This window comes from Natator depressus, chromosome 1 (genome assembly GCF_965152275.1).
Source record: "Natator depressus isolate rNatDep1 chromosome 1, rNatDep2.hap1, whole genome shotgun sequence".
NCBI classification, from domain to species: domain Eukaryota; kingdom Metazoa; phylum Chordata; order Testudines; family Cheloniidae; genus Natator; species Natator depressus.
In genome coordinates this window covers 123,498,131-123,520,735 of record NC_134234.1, presented here as the reverse complement: position 1 = coordinate 123,520,735, position 22,605 = coordinate 123,498,131, and the positions used below count along the sequence as shown (strand labels likewise).

General features: G+C 41.1%; 1 protein-coding gene and 1 long non-coding RNA gene across 2 annotated transcripts in view; one reads left to right on the top strand and one right to left on the bottom strand.

The window, feature by feature from the left end:
* Window positions 1-11,086, top strand: part of P2RY8 (P2Y receptor family member 8) — a 33,072-nt gene extending 21,986 nt beyond the window's left edge. The window contains exon 2 of the mRNA XM_074945555.1: window positions 9,556-11,086. Coding sequence (XP_074801656.1) covers window positions 9,622-10,695 — 1,074 coding nt within the window. The 5' untranslated portion in view covers window positions 9,556-9,621 and the 3' untranslated portion in view covers window positions 10,696-11,086. The remainder of the gene's footprint in view (window positions 1-9,555) is intronic.
* LOC141982957 (uncharacterized) overlaps window positions 1-22,605 on the bottom strand; it is a 36,135-nt gene that overhangs the window by 5,338 nt on the left and 8,192 nt on the right. The gene's annotated exons all lie outside the window — the stretch shown is intronic.

Genomic DNA, 22,605 nt, shown 5'->3' with positions numbered 1-22,605 from the left:
ATGTGGGTGGTTGTGCTTGAACTGGTATATTCTCTGAGCTCAATCTTTTACAGGTCTCAGGCTCTGAGGTTTGGAATATGAGGGAGATGGTGACACTTATACATATGTTTTCACTGAAAAAAACAGTTGTGTTTTCACCTAAAGATAATTTGAGGTAACTAACTCAATGTAGAATCCTAGTGGAGACAAGGCACCGGTAGTTTTATCTTGACTTAGCTAGTTGAGGGTCAACCCTATAGCCTCACCCGTAGCTTACCCTAATTAGCTACCTCAAGGTAGGAACTATAGTGCCTTGTCCATCTCCACTAGGATTTTACATTGAGAATGTAATGAAAAATAAGAACTATGGTTTTGTTTTCATTCTTCAAAGGCCAAAACATAGTAGGTAAGAAATGATGTAACTATTTAGTGTTAAATTTTCAGAAGTGCAATTCTGAATCCACAGGCATGTGTACAGAAGGCAGAATTGGCAGGCGCCCATAATTTTGGGGTTTGTTTAAAGGAAGGGAGCTAAAAATTGGTGAAAATTAAGAGTTATACCCATATGATAATACAACCACAAGCTCAGTGAGCAAAAATTGTGCCTTGATTGTTGCAGAGACATTTTCAAAAATACCCCACGCATTAGGAAACAGCATAAGGCAGATGGCAGCAGAGGACCCAATATAAAGCAGCACGATTAGTTCAGAAAAGGCTTGGGCCCAGATACACAGACTGAGGCATTGTGATGCTGAGAATAACAGTGCATAACTTTTAGGTGCCTAGAAAATCACAGGAACACATTATATACACTGCATGGGGAGAGATAGGAGCTTTAGAATGTGATCCACAAAATCCAGCATGCTAGGCAGGGAGCCAGCTAAGCTAGCTAATGGGAGATGCCAATGACAGGGGTATGCACTAAGCCCTGTGGCTCTCTCCAAGATCAGTGCCTAACTCCAGAGAGGCACCCCTCTCTAGTTAGTGATCCATGAACAGGAACCCACTGCCCTCCTGGAGTCAGGTAGCTTAGGCACCTAAGTAGTTTCTTGCAGAAGTGAGTTAGGTGCCTGTCTCACTCCACATAAAACACCTGGAGGAGTAGGAGGTGATGCCCACCTAATAACTTTTAGCCCAGTGGTCAGAGCACTCATCTGGGATATGGGACACCTAGGTTCAATTCCTTTTACGGCTAATGGGAAGAAGGGAGCTGAACAGGGTCTCAGGAGAGGGCTCTAACCACTGAGCGGATAGTCAGATGTGGGGCTCCCTTAGTCCCTCCTGTTGAAGCTGTTCCAGTGTGGATAAATAATGAAAGGGTCATTGGAGGAGGGGCACTGGACCCTGGGTCTCCCATGTGGGTGCCTGAACCACCAGGGTACCACATCATTCTCACTCTCTTCCTCTCTGTTTCCGGCCTCATAACTATTTAAATATTTATCCACTTCCACAGTGGAACAGTCTCCCACAGCCCAGGCACCACCTTCTGCTGCTATCAGATTTTGCATGGGACCCAATCCAGTAGGTGGCCTCTGAGCACAACTACCGGGTCAGGCCCTGCATGCGAGTTAGGTAGGTGAATGCCTGTCTACCCCAACACCTATGTACTTTTGTGGATTGGGGCCTCAGTGACTATCCTGTGAAGGCAGGGCCCGCAAATATCACTGCCAGATGTGCGGCAAAGAGGGAAAGAAAAGGCACACAGCTCGAGAAGGGCAAAGAAATAAAAGGTGGTTATAGAAAAGGAGGAATCCTCTGAAAGAATCACTTTTCAGATTCAGCTGTCCAGCCAAGCTGTCAGTTAAGCCCCAACATAAATAAGTCCCATCACGTGCCTCTGAGAGCTGCCTTAACTGGGCCTATGTTCTCTCAGCTGTCATAACATGTGGGGAAAAACAGAGGACACAGAAATTGGAAATGAAAACTTTAACAGACGAAAACAGTAATACATTTGTAGAACAAGAAACAATTTACAATCCTGTTTTCTTCTTCCCTGTTTAAATTTAAACAGGACAAACCAAATGGCAAATTAAAAGGATGAGACAATAGAAAAGGAAACAATAATCGGATGTTCAGTCCTCTCTCACAGATCAGGTCCACCATTTGAGAGCTGCCGCAGAAGATCTGACAGACAAAAACAGAAGACAAGACTTTAGAAAAAAGTACATTACAATAATGCAAACCCACTAACTAAGTAAAAAGAACAGGAGTACTTGTGGCACCTTAAAGACTAACAAATTTATTAGAGCATAAGCTATCGTGGGCTACAGCCCACTTCATTGGATGCATAGAATGGAACATATAGTAAGAAGATATATATACATACAGAGAAGGTGGAAGTTGCCATACAAACTGTAAGAGGCTAATTAGTCAAGATGAGCTATTACTAGCAGGAGAAAAAAATTTTGTAGTGATAATCAAGATGGCCCATGTAGACAGTTGACAAGAAGGTGTGAGGCTACTTAACTTAGGGAAATAGATTCAGTATGTGTAATGACCCAGCCACTCCCAGTCTCTATTCAAACCCAAGTTAATGGTATCTAGTTTGCATATTAATTCAAGCTCAGCAGTTTCTCATTGGAGTCTGTTTTTGAAGCTTTTCTGTTGCAAAATTGCCACCCTTAAATCTTTTACTGAGTGGCCAGAGAGGTTGAAGTGTTCTCCTACCAGTTTTTGAATGTTATGATTTCTGATGTCAGATTTGTGTCCATTTATTCTTTTGCATAGAGACTGTCCAGTTTGGCCAATGTACATGGCAGAGGGTCATTACTGGCACATGATGGCATATATCACATTGGTAGATGTGCAGGTGAACGAGCCCCTGATGGCGTGGCTAATGTGATTAAGTCCTATGATGGTGTCACTTGAATAAATATATGGACAGAGTTGGCATGGGGCTTTGGTGCAAGGATAGGTTCCTGGGTTAGTGTTTTTGTTGTGTGTTGTGTGGTTGCTGGAGAGTATTTGCTTCAGGTTGGGGGGCTGTCTGTAAGCGAGGACGGCCTGTCTCCCAAGATCTGTGAGAGTGAGGGATCATTTTTCAGGATAGGTTGTAAATCTTTGATGATGCGCTGGAGAGGTTTTAGTTGGGGGCTGAAGGTGACAGCTAGTGGCGTTCTGTTATTTTCTTTGTTGGGCCTGTACTGTAGTAGGTGACTTCTGGGTACTCTTCTGGCTCTGTCAATCTGTTTTTTCACTTCAGCAGGTGGGTACTGTAGTTTTAAGAATGCTTGATAGAGATACTGTAGGTGTTTGTCTCTGTCTGAGGGGTTGGAGCAAATCTGGTTGTATCTTAGAGCTTGGCTGTAGACAATGGATTGTGTGGTGCATCCTGGATGGAAGCTGGAGGCATGTAGGTAAGTATAGCGGTCAGTAGGTTTCTGGTATAGGGTGGTGTTTATGTGACCATCGCTTATTAGCACAGTAGTGTCCAGGAAATGGACTGCTTGTATGGATTGGTCTAGGCTGAGGTTGATGGTGGGATGGAAATTGTTGAAATCATGGTGGAATTCCTCAAGGGCTTCTTTTCCATGGGTCCAGATGATGAAGATGTCATCAATGTAGCGCAAGTAGAGTAGGGGCATTAGGGGAAGAGAGCTAAGGAAGCGTTGTTCTAAGTCAGTCATAAAAATGTTAGCATACTGCGGGGCCATGAGAGTACCCATAGCAGTGGCGCTGACTTGAAGGTATACATTGTCCGCAAATTTGAAATAGTTGTGGGTGAGGACAAAGTCACAAAGGTCAGCCACCAGGTTTGCCATGACATTATTGGGGATACTGTTCCTGACGGCTTGTAGTCCATCTTTGTGTGTAATGTTGGTGTAGAGGGCTTCTACATCCATAGTGGCCAGGAGGGTGTTTTCTGGAAGATCACAGGTAGATTGTAGTTTCCTCAGGAAGTCAGTGGTGTCTCGAAGATAGCTGGGAGTGCTGGTAGCGTAGGGCCTGAGGAGAGAGTCCACATAGCCAGACAATCCTGCTGTTAGGGTGCCAATGCCTGAGATGATGGGGCGTCCAGGCTTTCCACGTTTATGGATCTTGGGTAGCAAATAGAATACCCCTGGTCGGGGTTCTAGGCATGTGTCTGCACAGATCTGTTCCTGTGCTTTTTCAGGGAGTTTCTTGAGCAGATGGTGTAGTTTCTTTTGGTAATCTTCAGTGGGATCAGAGGATAATGGCCTGTAGAATGTGGAGTTAGAGAGCTTCCTAGCAGCCTCTTGTTCATATTCCAACTTACTCATGATGACAACAGCACCTCCTTTGTCAGCCTTTTTGATTATGATGTCAGAGTTGTTCCCGAGGCTGTTGATGGCGTTGTGTTCAGCACGGCTGAGGTTATGGGGCAAGCGATGCTGCTTTTCCACAATTTCAGCCTGTGCACATCGACGGAAGCAATCTATGTAGAAGTCCAGTCTGTTGTTTCGACCTTCAGGAGGAGTCCACGCAGAATCCTTCTTTTTGTAGTGTTGGTAGGAAGGATTCTGTGGGTTACTATGTTGTTCAGAGGTGTGTTGGAAATATTCTTTGAGTTGGAGACGTCGAAAGAAGGATTCTAGGGCACCAGAGAACTGTATCCTGTTTGTGGGCCTGGAGGGACAAAAGGAGAGGCCCCGAGATAGGACAGACTCTTCTGCCGGGGCAAGAGTATAGTTGGAAAGATTAACAATATTGTTAGGTGGGTTAAGGGAACTACTGTTGTGGCTCCTTGTGGCATGTGGCAGTTTAGATAGTTTAGTGTCCTTTTTCCTTTGTAGAGAAGCAAAGTTTGTGTTGTAAATGGCTTGTCTAGTTTTTGTAAAATCTATCTATGAGGAAGTTTGTGTGGAAGGTTGTTTTTTTATAAGACTATCCAGTTTTGAGAGCTCATTCTTAATCTTTCCCTGTTTGCTGTATAAGATGTTGATCAGGTGGTTTTGCAGTTTCTTTGAGAGTGTGTGGCACAATCTCTCAGCATAGTCTGTGTGATATGTAGATTGTAATGGATTTTTTACCTTTAGTCCTTTTGGTATGATGTCCATCTGTTTGCATTTGGAATTAAGATGATGTCTGTCTGTATCTGTACGAGTTTTTTCATGAAGCCATCACCTCATTTTGTGGCTATCCCAGATTACGGGAGAAAAAGCTTAGATTCAAGGTCTCTATGGTAGTTTTCTCTGGCTATATCTTTGCTGCAAATATAGTGTGTTGTCACATTGAGATAGCTATCTTAATGTAAAATGCTAGTGTAAACAAGGGCACATGTCATTTTTATTTTTATAGCTAGACTAGGGTAATGCTAGGCCCCTCACTTAGGGGGTATAGCTCCGTATAGTGATGAAAATAATCAAAGTAAAAGATACAATGCCTTGTCTCTACTAAGATTTTACATCAAGCTAGCTATCTCCATGTGAAAACACACCGTTGTTTTTTTCAGTGGAGACAGAGCTTTAGTAACTTTGCAATAACCAAACCCTGGCGTGATAAACATCTCTGCCTCTGAGTTTATTTACAATGAATAATTAAGTCTGCACCCCCAAAGTTTATATTTAACAGAATGAGGTTATTACAACCAGGTAGCACTCACCAGTTATTAACTCAGGCCCCGTTGCAGTAAAGCACACACTTAATTTTAAGCATATGCTTATGTCCATCCTTATTCAACAAAGCACATAAGCACATTCTTTAGTTCAATGGGACGTAAGCGTGTATTTAGTGCTTTACTGAATCAGGACCTAAAAGCAGGCCATACTATATTTCAGGAAGAGAAACTGAGATGTGATAATGAGGTTCTTTTCTTCTCTTTTTCTCCTTTGAAAACCCCTTGCTCTACCTCGCTATCTATCGGGTATTTCTAACTGTTCTTGCAGTATGGTACCTCTCCCTGCAACTACTCCATCTTCCACACACACAATCAGAAAAGGAAATTCGTTCACTTGGAATACTGTGCCTCATTCACCAAATGCCCTGTCACCAACTTAGTGATCCAGAGGTTCCATGTAGAATTAAATCCTCAGCTGAATATTTACCAACTGTGTGGTTTTCATTATGTTTTGTCCTTGTTTGCTTATTTTTAGGCAACCAGCCCGTCTTCCAGGGATGGAACAATGTCCTCAATACATATGCAACCAATAAAAAGTCTTCTGTGTTGCTTAACGTTTAAGCTTTTCTATTTAGTTCGATGTATTTATTTTATCAGGCTGTTATAAATGTCTTATAGAATAAGAGTAAATTGAAAGGCATTCTACTACCTGATCTCAAGATTTCACTTTCCTTTGATGATCAGTCAGAGATATTACAGGAAAAGTAAAGAATATCTTGTGCTCTCTTGTTATAAGAAAAACAGGGTTTCTCGAATACTCCAGTGCTCTCGGATTATCTCCAACTCAGAGGCATATGACGTGAGACAGACCTGTAAGGATACCTAGCAGCAAGTTGCCAGGTCTCACTACAGAGGAAATGTGGATTCCTTGGGAGTGAGGGAGAGATGGTGCCAGAACTTGTCAGTGTGAAATCTTATTAGTTTTGGATAGGCTTAGACTGAAGCATCCAATCCAAACCTGAACTCAAAAACTTTGTAGATTCACCCAAGACTGAGTATTTATTGTGTCAGTCATAATTTTCACATGTGCACCTAGTGATGTATTATTAACTGGAAGAGAACAAATGTGTGAGAGGAAAACCATCTCTTCTATTTAGCACTTTCATATGAGGAAAGTAGACATTTCTTTTGGTGTTACCCTACTGTGAGAAAAAGCCCACAGTCCCATCTTCTTTCTATATTTCCCATTTGGGTAAGGGTATTGCTATTATTGTGTGATTTACATTTGGTTGCCAATTGGAGGGGGGCGGGGAATTCCAGCTCCTGTCACCAGAGCTAACATGCAGGTGGTCGTCTTTACTCGCACGCCAGAAGAAAAATTTGATTTTACTTAAGCTACAAAGAGCTATGGTATTGGGATGTGGTTGACCAGAGACAAGTATGATCAGAAGAAATCCCTTCTATGCTACAACTTCAGGGTGCTTATGAAGACTCAGGCACCATCTTAACATCAGAAGTTAACTGAAATAAATCAACCCAAATAACCCTCCATAAAAGTCCACATTAAGACAAGAGGAAGCTTAACTGCTTAAAACACCTGTCTTTTGATATCTGACAACCCAGAAATTGAGAGGAGTGGCAATGAGACTTTTGTTCCCTTTTCTCTTCCACATTTGAAAACCCCTTAGTCAGATGATCTATCTAATTAGTGATCCTTTCTAATGCACCTGTCACCAAGGTACAAGCACAACCATGACATTTTCACATGAATATTTTTGTGGTTCAACTATATGTAAAGTTTAAAATTTCAAATACTTCTCGGACAAATTCTCCCCATTCAACCCATGCAATTCCACTAATTTCAATTGGGTTGGAAGGATATAACTGAAGGAAAAGTCTTCAGCGGTAAGAAAAATATGCAGCGAATAAACCCAACTCTAACCCTAATCCTAATCTGGTTTTAAACACAAAAATTACTACAATTATTTTTTAACTTCACGTATTAAATTTAAGTTAAACAACAGGTGACAGAAAAGACTGTGGTAGGTAGGAGGTCATAAAAATTGTACAGAAAAGCATGAAAATATACATACCAAACAAAACCAGGCACAATATAGGAACAATTAAACTAGATCAACCCACTTCAAGCAACTGCCATTGAATGTATCTATGTTAAGAAAAGTAATCAAAGAGGAAGGATAGTCTGCTGGTTAGGGTAATTGCCAAAGACTCAAGAGACATGGGTTTAGCTGCCAGATTTATCAAAGATTTCTGGTGTGGCCTTGGGCAAGTCATTTAGTTTCTCTGTGCCTCAATTCCCTTTCTGAAAGATGGGGATAGAAAAGCTGCATGTGTTATGCAGAGGGCAGAGTAGATGATCATGATGCTCCCTTCTAGATTTAAAGCCTATGAGAAAGCTGATCAGACTTCTGCACATTTTCCCCTGGTTTCAGTCATTCTTGTCATCTGTTCTTCAAGTGCCTACTTATGTCATATGCCACTGTGGCCCTGATCCAGTAGGTACTTAAGCACAGTGCCATTAGCTTATACTCACATGCTTTAAGTTACACATCCGTATAAAGATTTGCTGGATCAGAGCCTACAATAAATGTTTTCCTGTAAAAGCCATGGACAGCCGAAGTGGGGAGAGAGACTTCTGCACGTGCTGCACTTCTTCAACAGTTTTGTGTCAGGAAGTGACTTGGCAATTCCCTCTTAAAAACAGAGGGCCAGTTTCACTCCTGGTGTAACTCCATTGACAAGAATGAAATTCAGCTGTGATGAATTTGCCCCCAAAGGTTTTGTGCAATTGTGATCATGGGATGCAGTTATTTCTTGGCATATGTTAATTTCTTTTCATGTGAACTGCAAATTAGACCTCATCTCTGGGTTCTTGTAGATTCTACCTCTAAACTGCCTTGTTCTGTGTCTCAGATTGCTTAGCGTGACTCAAAACCACTGTGGCTAGAAACCCCGAAAGGACAAATAGCAATAACTGATGTTATCTGTTTGCTACAGACCCTTATTAGTATCAAATCTTTTTTAGTACATTTGAATGATCTTATGTTAAAAGTACTCCAAGGCTGCTAACTCTAAAAAAAAATTGGGAATTTAAGGCTATACAGGGGCTCATACTCTCAGCCCCCTCCCTCCTGTCTTTGTAGCCCCTCATCACGCCTTGTCTGATTTTAGCTTGTAAAGTCTTTGGGGCAACAGTCATATATTTTAGTCTATTTTGGCAGACGTCTAGAAAGTTTTGGGGCACTATGAGAAATAACTTATAATTAATAAAACAGTCATCAATAGTTGCCACCAGCTGGATGTAGCGGGTCCTACAGGCCTCTCTACACTACTATCAGTCCCCGCCGCTGCCAGCTGCATTAGCCTTGGTCTCATTCTGGGCCACAGTTATGTCCACCATAGAGCTCTTCCACTGTTGTGTGCAGTGTTGTTGTAGCCGTGTGAGTCCCAGGATATAAGAGAGACAAGGTGAGTGAGGTAATATCTTTTATTAGACCAACTTCTGTTGGTGAGAGAGACAAGTTTTCAAGCTTACACAGAGCTTTTCTTCAGGTCTGGGAAATATACTGAGTGTTTTCCAGACCTGAAGAAGAGCTCTGTGTGGCTCGAAAACTTGTATCTCTCACCAACAGAAGTTGGTCCAATAAAAGATATCATTTCACCTACCTTGTCCCATCACAGAGATAACTTTTGATCTGTCATTTCCCTTTCTCTTCTTTGGCTGCAATGCATTCACACCTTTGACCCCACACTGTTGTTGGACAAACATAGGAATATAAAGTGGGAATGGTAAAGGGCAACCAGAATTTGGGAGTGAAATCCTGGCCTCGCTGAAGTTAATGGCAGTTTTGCCATGACTTCAATAGGGCTAGGATTTCACACTAAATATTTTCCAGAGCGATGTAATGACAGTTCAGTTCAAAACTAACTTGAAATGTGAACATAAATAATGCTATTGTTTTACATTTAATTAACAGGGAAAATGTATTGTTAACTATTGTTTTGACATATCTCTTCTCTTTATATTTGCCCTTTAGATTTTAACTGAACTCTCATGATATGATCCAGAAGGCTTTTAAGAATCAACAGTGTCGTTTTCCATAATGCCTACAAATAAATCCCAACTGGATGATGAAACAATGGCCATGCTTCAGAACAGAGCTATTGCAATCACCCTCCCAGCTGTGTACTCCTTGGTGGCCCTCATCAGCATCCCTGGGAATCTGTTCTCCCTTTGGGTGCTCTGCTGCCATATCAAACCCAAGACACCCTCAGTTATCTTCATGATTAACCTTAGCATCACAGACCTCACACTGGCTTGCTGCTTTCCCTTCCAGATTGTCTATCACATCAAGAACAACAACTGGATCTTTGGTAAGAGCCTTTGCAGCTTAGTCACAGTGATGTTCTACTCAAACATGTATTCTTCCATACTCACCATGACCTGCATTAGCATAGAGCGGTTCTTGGGAGTGGTGTATCCCATGAAGTTAGTCAAGTGGAGAAGAAAGAGATATGCACTTGCTGCCTGCTTGGGCATGTGGGCCGTTTTGCTATTGGCCCTATACCCACTGGCAAGCACAGATCTGACCTATGAAGTAAAACCACTAGGGATCATAACTTGTTTCGATGTGCTCAAATGGGACATGCTGCCCAATGTTATAGCATGGGCAACCTTTCTTCTGACGCTATTTGTTCTTTTCTTCCTGATCCCATTCATAGTGACAGTAGCCTGCTACATTGGCACTATTCGGAAGCTCATTCAGACCTCTAGCAGATACGGTAGCAGGCAGAAGACTAGGTCTATTTACCTGGCTGCAATTGTCCTCTTGGTATTCATCACTTGCTTCGCCCCTAATAACTTTATTCTACTTGTGCACATGATCAGCCGTCTCTTTTTCGACAAGAGTTTATACCCTGCTTACAAGCTCACCCTATGCCTCAGTTGCCTGAACATCTGTATAGATCCATTCATTTACTATTTTGCATCCAAAGAATTTTATCAGAAATTCATGCAGGTAATAGGTCATAAGGTACGGCTCAATGACAGTCTGGAGACCAGAAGGGAAAGCTTATTCTCTGGCAGGACAATGTCGGCCAGGTCAATGTCAAGTGGGCCTATGGAAGGGTTAGATGGAGTTAAGGTAAGTTTGCAAAGGCAAGAAAGTGTTTTTTAACTACAGACTTCAAATCAGATGTGGGAAGGTGATAGCAAGTTCTCAGTGGAGAAAGAAAGGGATTTTTTGTAAACCATGTTCTGATAAACATCAATGCCCATAGCAACAATAGTCCGACCACACTGAACAGCAAGTATCTCACACATGTCTAAAATCAATAACCACTTACTGGGAAGGAAAAGAGAAGGAGTAAGATGAACCAAAATTATCAAAGGAAGAAAGTGATCCAGTCCAAGTCCAGTGACAAAACTGACAAACAAGGATGAAGACAGAATTAATTCTACTGAACACTTCTGAATATGATTGGAAAGCAAGGACAAACCAAAAGCACTTTCAGATTCTGAGATCTCAGTGCTTAGCCAAATACTCATGGATCTCACTTATTATACTAAAGGAAAATAATGTTAAAGTGGGTTTGGGAGCAGGGAGTTGCCTTTGTAAATAATATGTTAATTGTTTATAGAGGTATGAGTTTCTCTTTTGTGTTGTTGCAGAAAAAGAATGAATATATCTTGCCATTTTATCATGAATACATTATGTGTAGCCACTATGAACTCATCACAACACTTATATATCACTTGCTTGATTTATACACAGCCTAACCTAACCACATTAACCTTCAAAGAGGTTAGCTTGGTTAATAGTTATTTATTTCAATTTCGTCTATCGAAATATCTCGTAAAATGAAGTAAAAAAGAAAGACCAACGTCAGTACCCTAAACCACATCAATGCCCCAGCTGCTGAGTGGGTTACATCATTGTTAGAGCTATACATTTCTAAGGAGGGAGGTGAAATTCAGGTGGCTTATATGGCAATTTTCTCACAATGACCCACTACACTAATAATGCTGAGCTGGCATTCACTTAACTTAGTTTATTTGTTTGTTTTACAATGGGCCAAACTCTATGGTCCTGCATTGAATACAGTTCCCATTGCAGTCAGTGGGACTATTGCTTTATGTAGTTTATGGACAGTATTTTTGCTTTCCTCTAAGAGCTAGTTCAGATAATGGTTCAGAGTCTCATCTGGTGTAAAGGGGAGTAATCCCATTTATCTCAATTGCATTACGCCAATATAAACAAGCTGAAGATTTGTCTCCTAAATCTTGGCATTACCTCATTTGCTTTTGATACTTTACGTGTCTGGACTACAGGTTTTACAGGCAGTCAGAAAGGCAGGCACTGGGCAGTTGAAATTTACCAACCTTCCTGCAGCTAGCTCATGTATTATTAGTGCAGTGGCATGTTCAGACCCTCAGTATCCTGTCCCAATGTATTGCATCATACCATGCTTCTCCTCATATCTCAGCAATTGAATGGTTGCTTAGAAATACAATAAAACAGCATCTACATTTTTCTTTTTAATCTCAAAAGACTTTTTTTCCTATTTTTTTATTTGAAATTCTGCATAATTTCAACACTCATTAAAATGAGGAGCTAATGACACTTGTTAGAGCCAAGCAAGAGTTTGGCCCTCACCACTGGGCCAAAAAACCTCAACAATACTTCTAATATCCTAGAGCTTGATCTAACTCTCAGTGAACTCAGCAGGAAGCTTACCACTGACATTGATCTGAGCATCGGATCAGGCCTCAAGAAATTGGCCAGCCTGGAGCAGTGACGGCCAGCTATGTGAACTGTGTGGTAGTTCCGTAACATGGACAAAAATATTTAAAAGGTTCTAGATTAGACCACTAAAATTTATCTGCCTTTTCATCTAAAGTATGATTCAAACTCAGCAATCCAAATGTTATTAGTTCCATACATTAGCCTTGTGCCCCATCTACCTTCTAGCCTGTGCTTTGTTATAGTCACTGGATAACCAACAAATATGTTTGAGAATTTATAAGGATTTTTCCTACCTATTATCCTCCCTGTCAAATAGTCAAGTACTGATGGAGATTACAACCAAGATGAAAAGCAATGCATATTAGTGATTTATGGTGGAACCTCAGAGTTAGGAAAACCTTGGGAATGGAAGTTGTTTGTAACTCTGAAATGTTTGTAACTGTAAACAAAACATTATGGTTGTTCTTTCAAAAGTTTACAACTGAACATTGACTTAATACAGCTTTGAAACTTTACTATGCAGAAGAAATAAGCTGCTTTTAACCATCTTAATGTAAATGAAACAAGCACAGAAACAGTTTCCTTACCTTGTCAAATCTTTTTTTTTTAAACTTTCCCTTTATCTTTTTAGTAGTTTATGTTTAACCCAGTACTGTACTCTATTTGTTTGGGGGTTTTTTTTGTTGTTTTTTGTTTGTTTGTTTGTTTGTTTTTGGGTTTTTTTGTGTGTCTTTGCTGGTGCCTGATTGCCTACTTCTGGTTCCAAAGGAGGTCTTTGGTTGACTGATCAGTTCATAACCCTGGTGTTTGTAACTCTGAGGTTCTACTATAGTTCTAAAGTTACCTGAAGTGTTTTATGTCACTTCTCAGTAATATTTTTAAGCAGTCCATGAAAACTCTGCTTATCTTTAAAAAATACACTGCACATTAACTTTCTTTAAGCACATGGGAACTTATCTGGTATGGAACCCACAGAAAGAAAGAAAGAAAGAAGATAAAGTACTAATTTATACTAATAAAGTACACAATGAAAGCACAATATTTTTTAAAAATTAATACTCAAAAAAGGGAGGACACACATTATGTGAATTTGAGGCATTTGGATACGTACTCTATTTACTTACAGTGTCTGAGAAGATTTTCAGAGCAGATTCTCTTTAACCCATCCTACATTCATCATCTAGAAATTCAGTGAGTTTATTTATGTCTTGCAAATGTGCTTAAAGTTTAGTAGCACATGGTTTCACTTTGCTATTTGAGTTATTCAGCCATCAGCTTTTAAGAATTCCAGCATTCTTGCTACCAAATCGGTGTTCTATACTTACGATGGCAGCAATTTTGCTCTGGATTACATATTTAAATATCCAGGGGGTTTTAAATGCAAATATTGTCCAATTAAAAATTGGTAATTTCCCCTAGCTCTAGGGCAGATTTTTTGATGTGCTTTAGTTAGGGCCCAATCCTGTCAGGGACTGAATGCTCTCAACTGTCACTCACTTCAAAAGGAGTTTGACGGTGCAGAAACTTTGCAGGGTCAGACCCTCACAGATTTATGGTTTCAGAAATGCTGAAATGGTCTTTCTGCAATAAAAAAGGTCAGTCCCAAGTGACTGAAAATGCTCTGTCCCTCATCCCCACACAGCCCTGCAGACCATTCCATCTTTCTTCTGGTGCTACCTGACAATAAATCAGAAGGATGTCTCAGTCAGGTGCCAGGACAGTTGATTGTTCACCACATTATCTATTAAATAACCAGTATAGGCTAGATCTTGGACTCCCTGCTCAGACAAAACTTCCATCAAAGTCAGTGCGGCTGTTGCCTGACTGAAGAACATTGCATCTGGCTCTATGTACATAGTCTTTAGGACTTGGTAGTGCATGTTGTGAAGGTAATTTGCTATGAAATGTATTTCTGTTTTCATAAAGAGCAGTCTGGGGAGTTGTTCTTTGAACCATTGAAAATATTCTCTTGCCACAAAATTTTACTTTGTCATCCTTCACGTTCAACATGAATATAGGGCCATTTAGAAGGTTTGTGAGGAGCCATGGGATACATCTACATTTTGAGCTAGAGGTGTAATTTCCAGCTCAGGTAAACATACACCTGCTAGCTTTGATTGAGCTAGCACACTAAAAACAGAAGCACAGTGGTGGTGGCAAGGGCAGCAGGATAACTTAGTTATGTTAAGTACCATACCACTTGAGACCCTAGGTATATGCTTGGGGTGACTAGCCCATCCCACCTTAGCTACACTGATATTTTCAGCTTGCTAACTCAATCACAGCTAGTGTGCGTACATCTACACAAGCTCAACATGACATCTGTAGTCTGAAGTGTGGAGGTAGCCCTTGTGCTTTCACTGTGGGGGAATGTAGACTTCTAAGTTGGACCCTTTGTTTATTAATTGTTTGGATAGTTGATTACATTTTGGGATGACTGTATAGGGTTCTAATTTTTTTGTATTTGCTTTATGATATTGCTGTGAAGATGCCTAGGGTAGTTAATAAAATAAAGGCAAACATTTTAAGAATTATTCCTCCGTGTGTGTTTATAATGTAGGAGTTGCTCCCAAACTTGTAACAGGGCAGCTAAATATGAACTAACAGGAGTTTGTTTTCCATTTCTATTATGTTTTTAGGTTATTTTTTCCTTTAAAGCCCCCTCTGTTTTCCCAAGCGCCTTAAAGGCTGAATATTTTGCATTTCTGTTCACTTTTTTCCTTATAGAAATCAGGGCCAGCATTAACATTCAGACTTTCCTCAATCAAACTTGTAAAGCAGATTTTAAAAATACCACAAAACAAAACTTGACCCTTGCAAAGGCCTGGGCAGTCCCTGCACACCCTCAGTGTGGCACTACAGGTGTGCCCTACCTTAATTTCCCCTAACTGGCAACACTGCATTCACTGTAACAGACTGGGGCAAGGAGAATCCAATGCACATAAACAAATAGCACCTCCCCTTTTTAATAAGGCTTCAGAACAGGAGCTATTAAAACAATTCATAAGGTCCTCACCTCAGGACCTTGGTTCAGAGCTCCCAAGCTTAAGATCCATAAAACAAAGTCTCTGAGCCTGCTCTGCTAGAGCATGAGAGAAGCTACCCACCCCCATGCATAACTTCTACTCTCTTCTCCCTAACTTGGCTTCCTCTGCCTATTTATATAGCCCAGGCCTTCTTGATTACACCCCAGGCTGCCCCAGCTATAGGCTCCTGTCTGTTCCTTAAAGGGGTAGTATTCTCTTGCGCAAACCTACATTCAGATTTTCCTCACTTGTATGGAAGCAACACTCCGGTATATTTTTTCTTCATTTCATTGCAGTTTGCAAATAAATATTAATGTTCAGTATCTGTGAGTTTTTGATGTTCCTTAGTGGTAAAGAGTCATCAAAAATACATTCAGCTATATGTGTTAATTTATATTGTATACATTGTTCAATGTATCAAATGCAAAAAGGCTTTATAGATGACACTGTTGCAACTTGGTCTAGTCCCATTCTCCGAACCAACACCAACCTTGTGAGTGAAACCACTCAATCCCTAAGCCCCCCGGGTCTGGGCAGTGACTGGTCACTCTTCCTAGGTGAGGGTCACGCAGGTGCATACTACAGGTGCAGATTACATGTCTGACATCCTTCTTGGCAGCAGGACCCTGCTGATCAGCCACCTAAAACCTGGAACCAGTGCCACAGCCCCCCGTCCCCAGTTACTTAGACATGTGCCCCACGGAGTCCACCTAGCTGGGTGATCCCTAGTTTCTCAAGTTACTCTGTTCAAGGACCACATGGCAGGTAAAGTAAGGAACACAGCCTTAGTTTCTTAAACCCACATTTTACTCTTAGACTGCACAAAGCAAAAGATCAAAGCAAAACAACAAACACCTGAATGCAGTCCCCCACCAGACTGATTTAATCTCTGCTCTTGGTCCAAGGTCTGTCCATGTTCTGGCTAGGAGAGACTCCCTTTTCTCCCCTGCAGCAGTGGTCGCTCCCTTTGCTTTACTTTTAAAAGCAATTTCTGACACCTTTTCCTGCTTCACTTCTTATGCTAGGCTTTTCCATTCTCCAAGCCGCTTCTCTGGGCTGCTGTGCATAAACATTGCTAACAGTTAATGGTTCAGCTAGTAGCCCCCTATTGCTCCTCCAGGGTAGGGCTATTCAAGATAGATGGCACTGTTTCAGCTTCTCAGACATCAGCCTGGTCTACACATACATTTTGCTGGCATAGCTATCTTGGTCAGGTATGTGATTTCTTCCCCACCTCTGACTGATGTAGTACACCAGAAAAAGCCCAACTGTAGATGCAGTCATGCCAGTAAAAAAGTCAATTTGCTAGTATTGCTTACATTTTCGGGGAACTGGTATTAAAGAATTCTTTAGCCAGTATAAGTTAAATCTCCACTAGGGAGATTTGTTGGTATAGCTCTACTGGCAAATTCTTTCAAGTGTAGCCAATTCTATAATCTGTGTTCTGTCCCAAAATGGAAGTTCTAATTCACAGTGACTGTCACAGCTCCAACTAGTGCTCATAAAACCAAACGGCATTCATAACTGGACACAGACATATTCCCCAAACAGTCAAAGACACCCTTTGATAATTGATGTCAAAAGAGAGACTAAGCATTGTAAGGTTCTCAGACTTCCTGAACAACTTTGTCCAACCTCCCCACCCCCCCACAAAAAAACCCCCAAACAAAACTGATGGTAGCCCATGAAGTAATTTTGTGACCATACATTAAATATGATGTCATTTTTATAATGGTCAGGAAAGCAAAGCTTCCGCAACTCTCAGATAATTCAGATTTAATGTCACCCTGCCATAATGAATATGACCACAGAGCTCCCATTTGTTGGACTTGCCACCTCAGAAAGCAGAGATTTGGGTTAATATTTTAAAAAGTCCAAGATGGAGTGGGAAAGGTTCTGAAAGCTAATTGGAACATTTTGTGCACATCCACACTGATAAACAATAGTGTGTTCTCATACCACAATTATGCTGCAGATACCAGGCCTTCCAGGGGTAACTCTGGATTTATGCCAATGTAACCAAGAGCAGAACATGACCCACACTATACACTTCCATGTATTCACAAAGTGACAAAGTGGATTTTGAACTTCACCTTGCCAAATGCTGCCAAACTCTGCTGCCAAACCTAATTAACAAGTCTTTAAACTATACATCAGTAAATATTTGATGAGTAAATATAGTTCCACTTTGTATTGTGGCTGACATCAGGTGAACAAACACTAAAGCAGACATAATTATTATCAGAGTCCCCTATCCGGTATCCCTCAATGTTGCCAAATTTTGTGATTTTATTTTTTGTGATGTTCAGTGTTTTTCTTAAAGCCCCCAGAATTATGCTGGAATTATGCTACTACCCAAAAATCTTCAACTGTCATTTAAATTTTTTTTAGCTCTTCTGGTAGAAGAGAAAACCTTGAAAATGTGAAGGATGAAAAACCAGAAGGCAAAGAAAAAAAACCCAACATTTATTATTTCAAACAATCTCATGATTTTTGAACATTTTTGATTGGCTGCTCTTATCTGTAAGGCCTGTACATTACCATAGCTGGGACTCAAAATGGGACCTTCATGGTCCACAAGCAGTTCTGATAGGTGAGCCAAAGAAATCCGCACTTTGGTTAATCTAATTAAAACTGTCCAAAGTTTGTCTGGCCAGCCATTAGCATTAAGATTGGCTTTCTAAATTTGGGGGAAGAAAATTACACTCTGGTTCAGAAGGAGCTGCTGGCAATTGTGTTCAGTTCTCACATCATAGTTAGAAACAAGCCAATTGTGGTGAAGCAGAGGAACCACCCACCAGCCTGGAAGGGGTTAAGAAGAGCCTTTGGGCCCAGCTAGCCCTGCTCTGTTATATCTGCAGCCAGTGTCAGGCCTGGAGGGGAGCTTGGGACTGACTGGTGAAAAGGCAGGAGCCATCTGCCACCCTGCCTGAGGAAAGTATCACAAGCTTGCGGACTGAGGCAGCCACCAGGGATGAAGCACTGTCTTCTTGGCTGAAAGAGACAGAGAAAGAGGCCTAGGAGCACCCGGCCTGAGAGGAACTAGGGTGACCGAAACACAGAGACCTTGTGGGGGGGTTCGCACCCCACCAAACTTATGGCTGCCCTGCCTGGAGAAATCTGGGGACCACAGCAGGATACCACCGAGGGTCCATGAGGGGGGATTACTAAGAGACAAGCCATAAGGACCATAAGGGCCATGCCCCAAACAAAAGGGAAACAATAGGAAGTAGCCCTGGGCAGTGAATGTAGACTCCCTGCTGTAGACTCAGTACTCAGAGTGAAATAAACAGGGCCTTGAGCTGGGACCATAGGCATAGTTTGACTTCTGTATTTGGAGCGGCAGCTTCAGTCAGGCCAACTGCGTGGGTGGGGGAGGGCACAAATTCTGTACCTGCCTGATATTTGCAGTTTGGGGGGAGCAATGCCTCCCCTGCCCCGCAAACTATGTCCATGGTTGGGACCTGGTAGAGTGAGAGGGCCTTAAAGACTGAGGCACCTTGATCACAGAAGCAGGGGAAGGAAGCCAGGTACTCCAACCACTAGACCGGTTGGCCCTCCAAGCCCCACATTATGCCACTGAAATGACTTGGTCTCTTAGACCCACTGAAAATCTAAAGTATGATGAGTAAAGCTGGTCCAACAATTCTGAACTTCAAAGTTTTTCAACTAAACGAGGGAATATGGTTGTCACAAAAAGAATTTGTGACAAGTTTTCTCATTTTTGGAGCTGGTTGAAAATGTCAGACTTTCAAGTTTTTCAATGAAAAAAGGGACACTTCTGGAAGTGCTGTCTCTTATTTCAACCATCCCAGTTCCTTTTATACCTACGCCGGCCCCATCTCCCTTGCACTCCAGCCACTCTATCAGCCTCCATTCCTGAGTCCCAGCCAGCCTCCAGCCAGCACATCATCCCAATTTCTGCTTAAGTGCCTCATTCTGCTGCCGCCTCCCACTAACTGGCCCAGGCCTGCAGGACAAGGTCACCAGCCTGCCAGCTTTGCCAGTTTGAGAAGATGCCTGTCCAGTGATGCTAGGAGTTCCACTGTCAACATAAATTTTGCCTCAGTTTTTTTCCTGGCCCCTAATTGCTGTTGCTGGGCCAGAGATGAGTGAGGAGGTAGGATTCTGTGGTTAGTGGATGTCCTAAGACCAATTGGGAGGCCTGATCAGCCTGGCATTCTCTTCCTGGCATTCACATTAGCAGGATTGTGGAAGGAGAAGAGCAATGCACATGAGGGAGGTATGAAGGAATCCAAGGTGAAGGGCTGGAACCATGGAGCAGGGCAGACTGTGGAGTGGTCAAGGCAGGGAGCTGTGATCAGCTGAGGGGCTGGACATGGACATTGGAGACTGCCTGGGGCAAAGGAGCTAGCTGGCATTACTTTATCTATTGGCTTCCTTTGCATAAACAGAAAGTTAAACAGTACTGATGAATAATGCAATTTGTCTATATTTTCACCTTGAATACCAGTGTGCATGGGGTTTTGTGGGGAGATAAATGTATCTAAAGTTTTCAAGGTCAAAACCAAGCCATTTGTATATTAGAGGGATACAGAAATAAAATGTTAAATAGCAGGTGACATATTTTTTTAAAAAGAATTTTTAACTCCTTCATATCGATAAGATACTGAACAGATTTACTACTAACTTAGAAGACTGTCTGTGCACTAAGAGTACGTAGTGTACGTTTTGTTTTTAATCTTCATATCTAACAAAGGGATTTAGCCCTTGATATGGGTCTACTCAGATACTTAAAGTTATGCACATGCTTAAGTGCTTTGCTTGATTATGTCCTTAATCCTTGTTACAGCTACAAATCTCAACACAGCCTAAATATGAAGCTATTAACTATGCCTCTTTATGTCCTTCATCCTGCTAACACTTACATACATGCTTAACTTCTCATATGTTTAAAGTCAAGCATGTGTATAAATGTTTGCAAGAATGGGGCCTTAAACTTTAAAGAGAAATGAACAAGAAATTATAATTATGCTACGATTGTTACTTGAAAGCTAAGCTGCTTGGGGGATATAGAGAAAAGTGAAGTAACAGACTGCCATCTTGTGGCTAACTGAATGAGTAGATATTTAGAAAAAAACAAAAGAACATACTGGTGGTATGCATAAGTGTAGGAAGCTATTGAGTTAGGGCTAATAATTAATTTTACATTAGTGTTAATATTTTGCCTGAACTGACAAATGTTTCATCACCAATATCCTTTGCAGAAGACCTTTACTGGAGTTACACTATTTTTCTTCCTATGACCATCACAGTGTACAAGGTAAAAGTCTTTGAGGAACTTGAGGAAGTCTTTTAAAAGTTAAATAACTTCTTTGTTTCACAAAATACCGAATCTAAACTGTTTTATGGACTAATTGCTGTGCAAATTTTAAGTTTAAACAATGTTTGTTTCATTGGTTATACAGACAATAATTTGATTTTGCCAAATTATTAATTTAATTTGTTTCTGAGTAGGAGCTGTATTTTTTCCTCATAGTTCATGGTTTTCATTCTGGAAAACACAAAGTTACATTTATAACAATTAATCTGATAAGAAGAAAAGAAAAAATCTGAGTCATTTTGTTTTAAGGTTTACACTATTTTAGTTACTAATTCTGGAATCCTTTGTCCTTGAAGACTAGAAAGATGAGTCACTAAAACAAGAAATATATTTAAAAACATTGGGCTAGTTTCAGCTCTTAGTTTTACCTGTGTAAAGCTATTAACTTCAGTGTGGTTGCAGAGGTCTAACTGAGAAAACAGAATTTGGCCTATTTTCCTGATGTCTGCAGAATTAAAGGCTTGTTGATGGTTTGGTTTGGTTTTTGGTTTGGGGGTTTTTTCTTTACAGAAATCAGTGTAACTCTGCAAGTACAGTTAAAGTATTGCAACATTTGTGGTTACAAATGTCACAAACAAACTGCTTTGTAGTTTCATGAAAAAAATACCTCCAGCACTTAAAAAAAGATATTTGTAACATACTTTCTCCATTGTTCATAGTCTACATTCTCAGGCACATTGCAAAATGACCATCTGAAGCCCTCCTGAGTACATTTTATAACATTAACAGGACAAACAAGAAAAAAATTATAGATCTGTTAGCTTAGCTGCCATTCACCAATGCTATTTTCTCCTTACATTACTATATTTCTATGGCTAACCAGAATATTAACTGGACCTTCAGATAAAATGTATTTGGTCTGTCTCGCAAAAGACCCATAACATGATTGAAACCCTGTCAGAATTAGCATGAGCGTGAGGGTTTATCTTCATTGCAGAGTTAACTGAAGTTACTGTTAACTTAAATGTTGTAGTCTAGCTTGAGTGAGAGCAGTCACACTGCAAAGTATGTAAACTATTGGATTAGCAGCACAGAGCAGCATTAGCATCTCCACTGCAATACTAGCCCGAATATCAGCATCCTGCAAGCTTTAACCCATACATATGCTAGAGATTTTGTGTGTGCGCAGCCGTCGGGTTGGGGCAACACTAGAGTTATTATATAATTCAAGCTAATGATGGAGTGAAGACAAGTCCTGAATGTGACTATCAAACAGATGTTGGAAGACTTGGGAGAAAAAATACAGGGGTGGGGGGGAATACAGATATATTTACACAAAGAACAATTTGGAGGCATTTCCAAATAGGGGAACTAAAACATTCCCACCAATAGGGATGAAAGTAGTGGAAACTAACTCTTTAAGGCCAAATGTCTGTCACAGAGAAGTGGGAGAGCATTGAGATAATATTTCTCCTTCCTGCCAACCCATCAGCAGCCCATTGTGCACACAATATGCAGTTGAGCTTCCCTGTCAGTTTGGGAGGAGTGGATTGGTGGAGCGGGAGGGCAGAGAAAGAGGTGGTAGAGCTGAGGTAGAGTCCCTCACCGTAACCTCTCAGCCCCTGGAAATCTGGGGGAATTTTCCCTAAGTTAATGTTGACAGTATTGCCCCAAGAAAGAAAACACAACACACTGTCAACTTGTGGAACTCGTTGCCAGGGGATATTGTAAAGGCCAAAACTATAACTGGGTTAAAAAAATTAAATAAGTTCATGGAGGATAGGTCCATCAATGGCTATTAGCCAAGATGGTCAGGGATGCAACCCACCCCATTCTCTGGATGTCCATAACCCACAGAGTACCAGAAGCTGGGACTGGATGACAGGGGATGGATCATTTGATAATTGCCCTATTCTGTTCATTCCCTCAGAAGACAGGATACTGGGCTTTGGTCTGACCCAGGATGGCCATTCTTATGTTATGTTCTAATATCATTGAGATAATGTGCTAGCCAAGGCAAGTCAGTCTTCC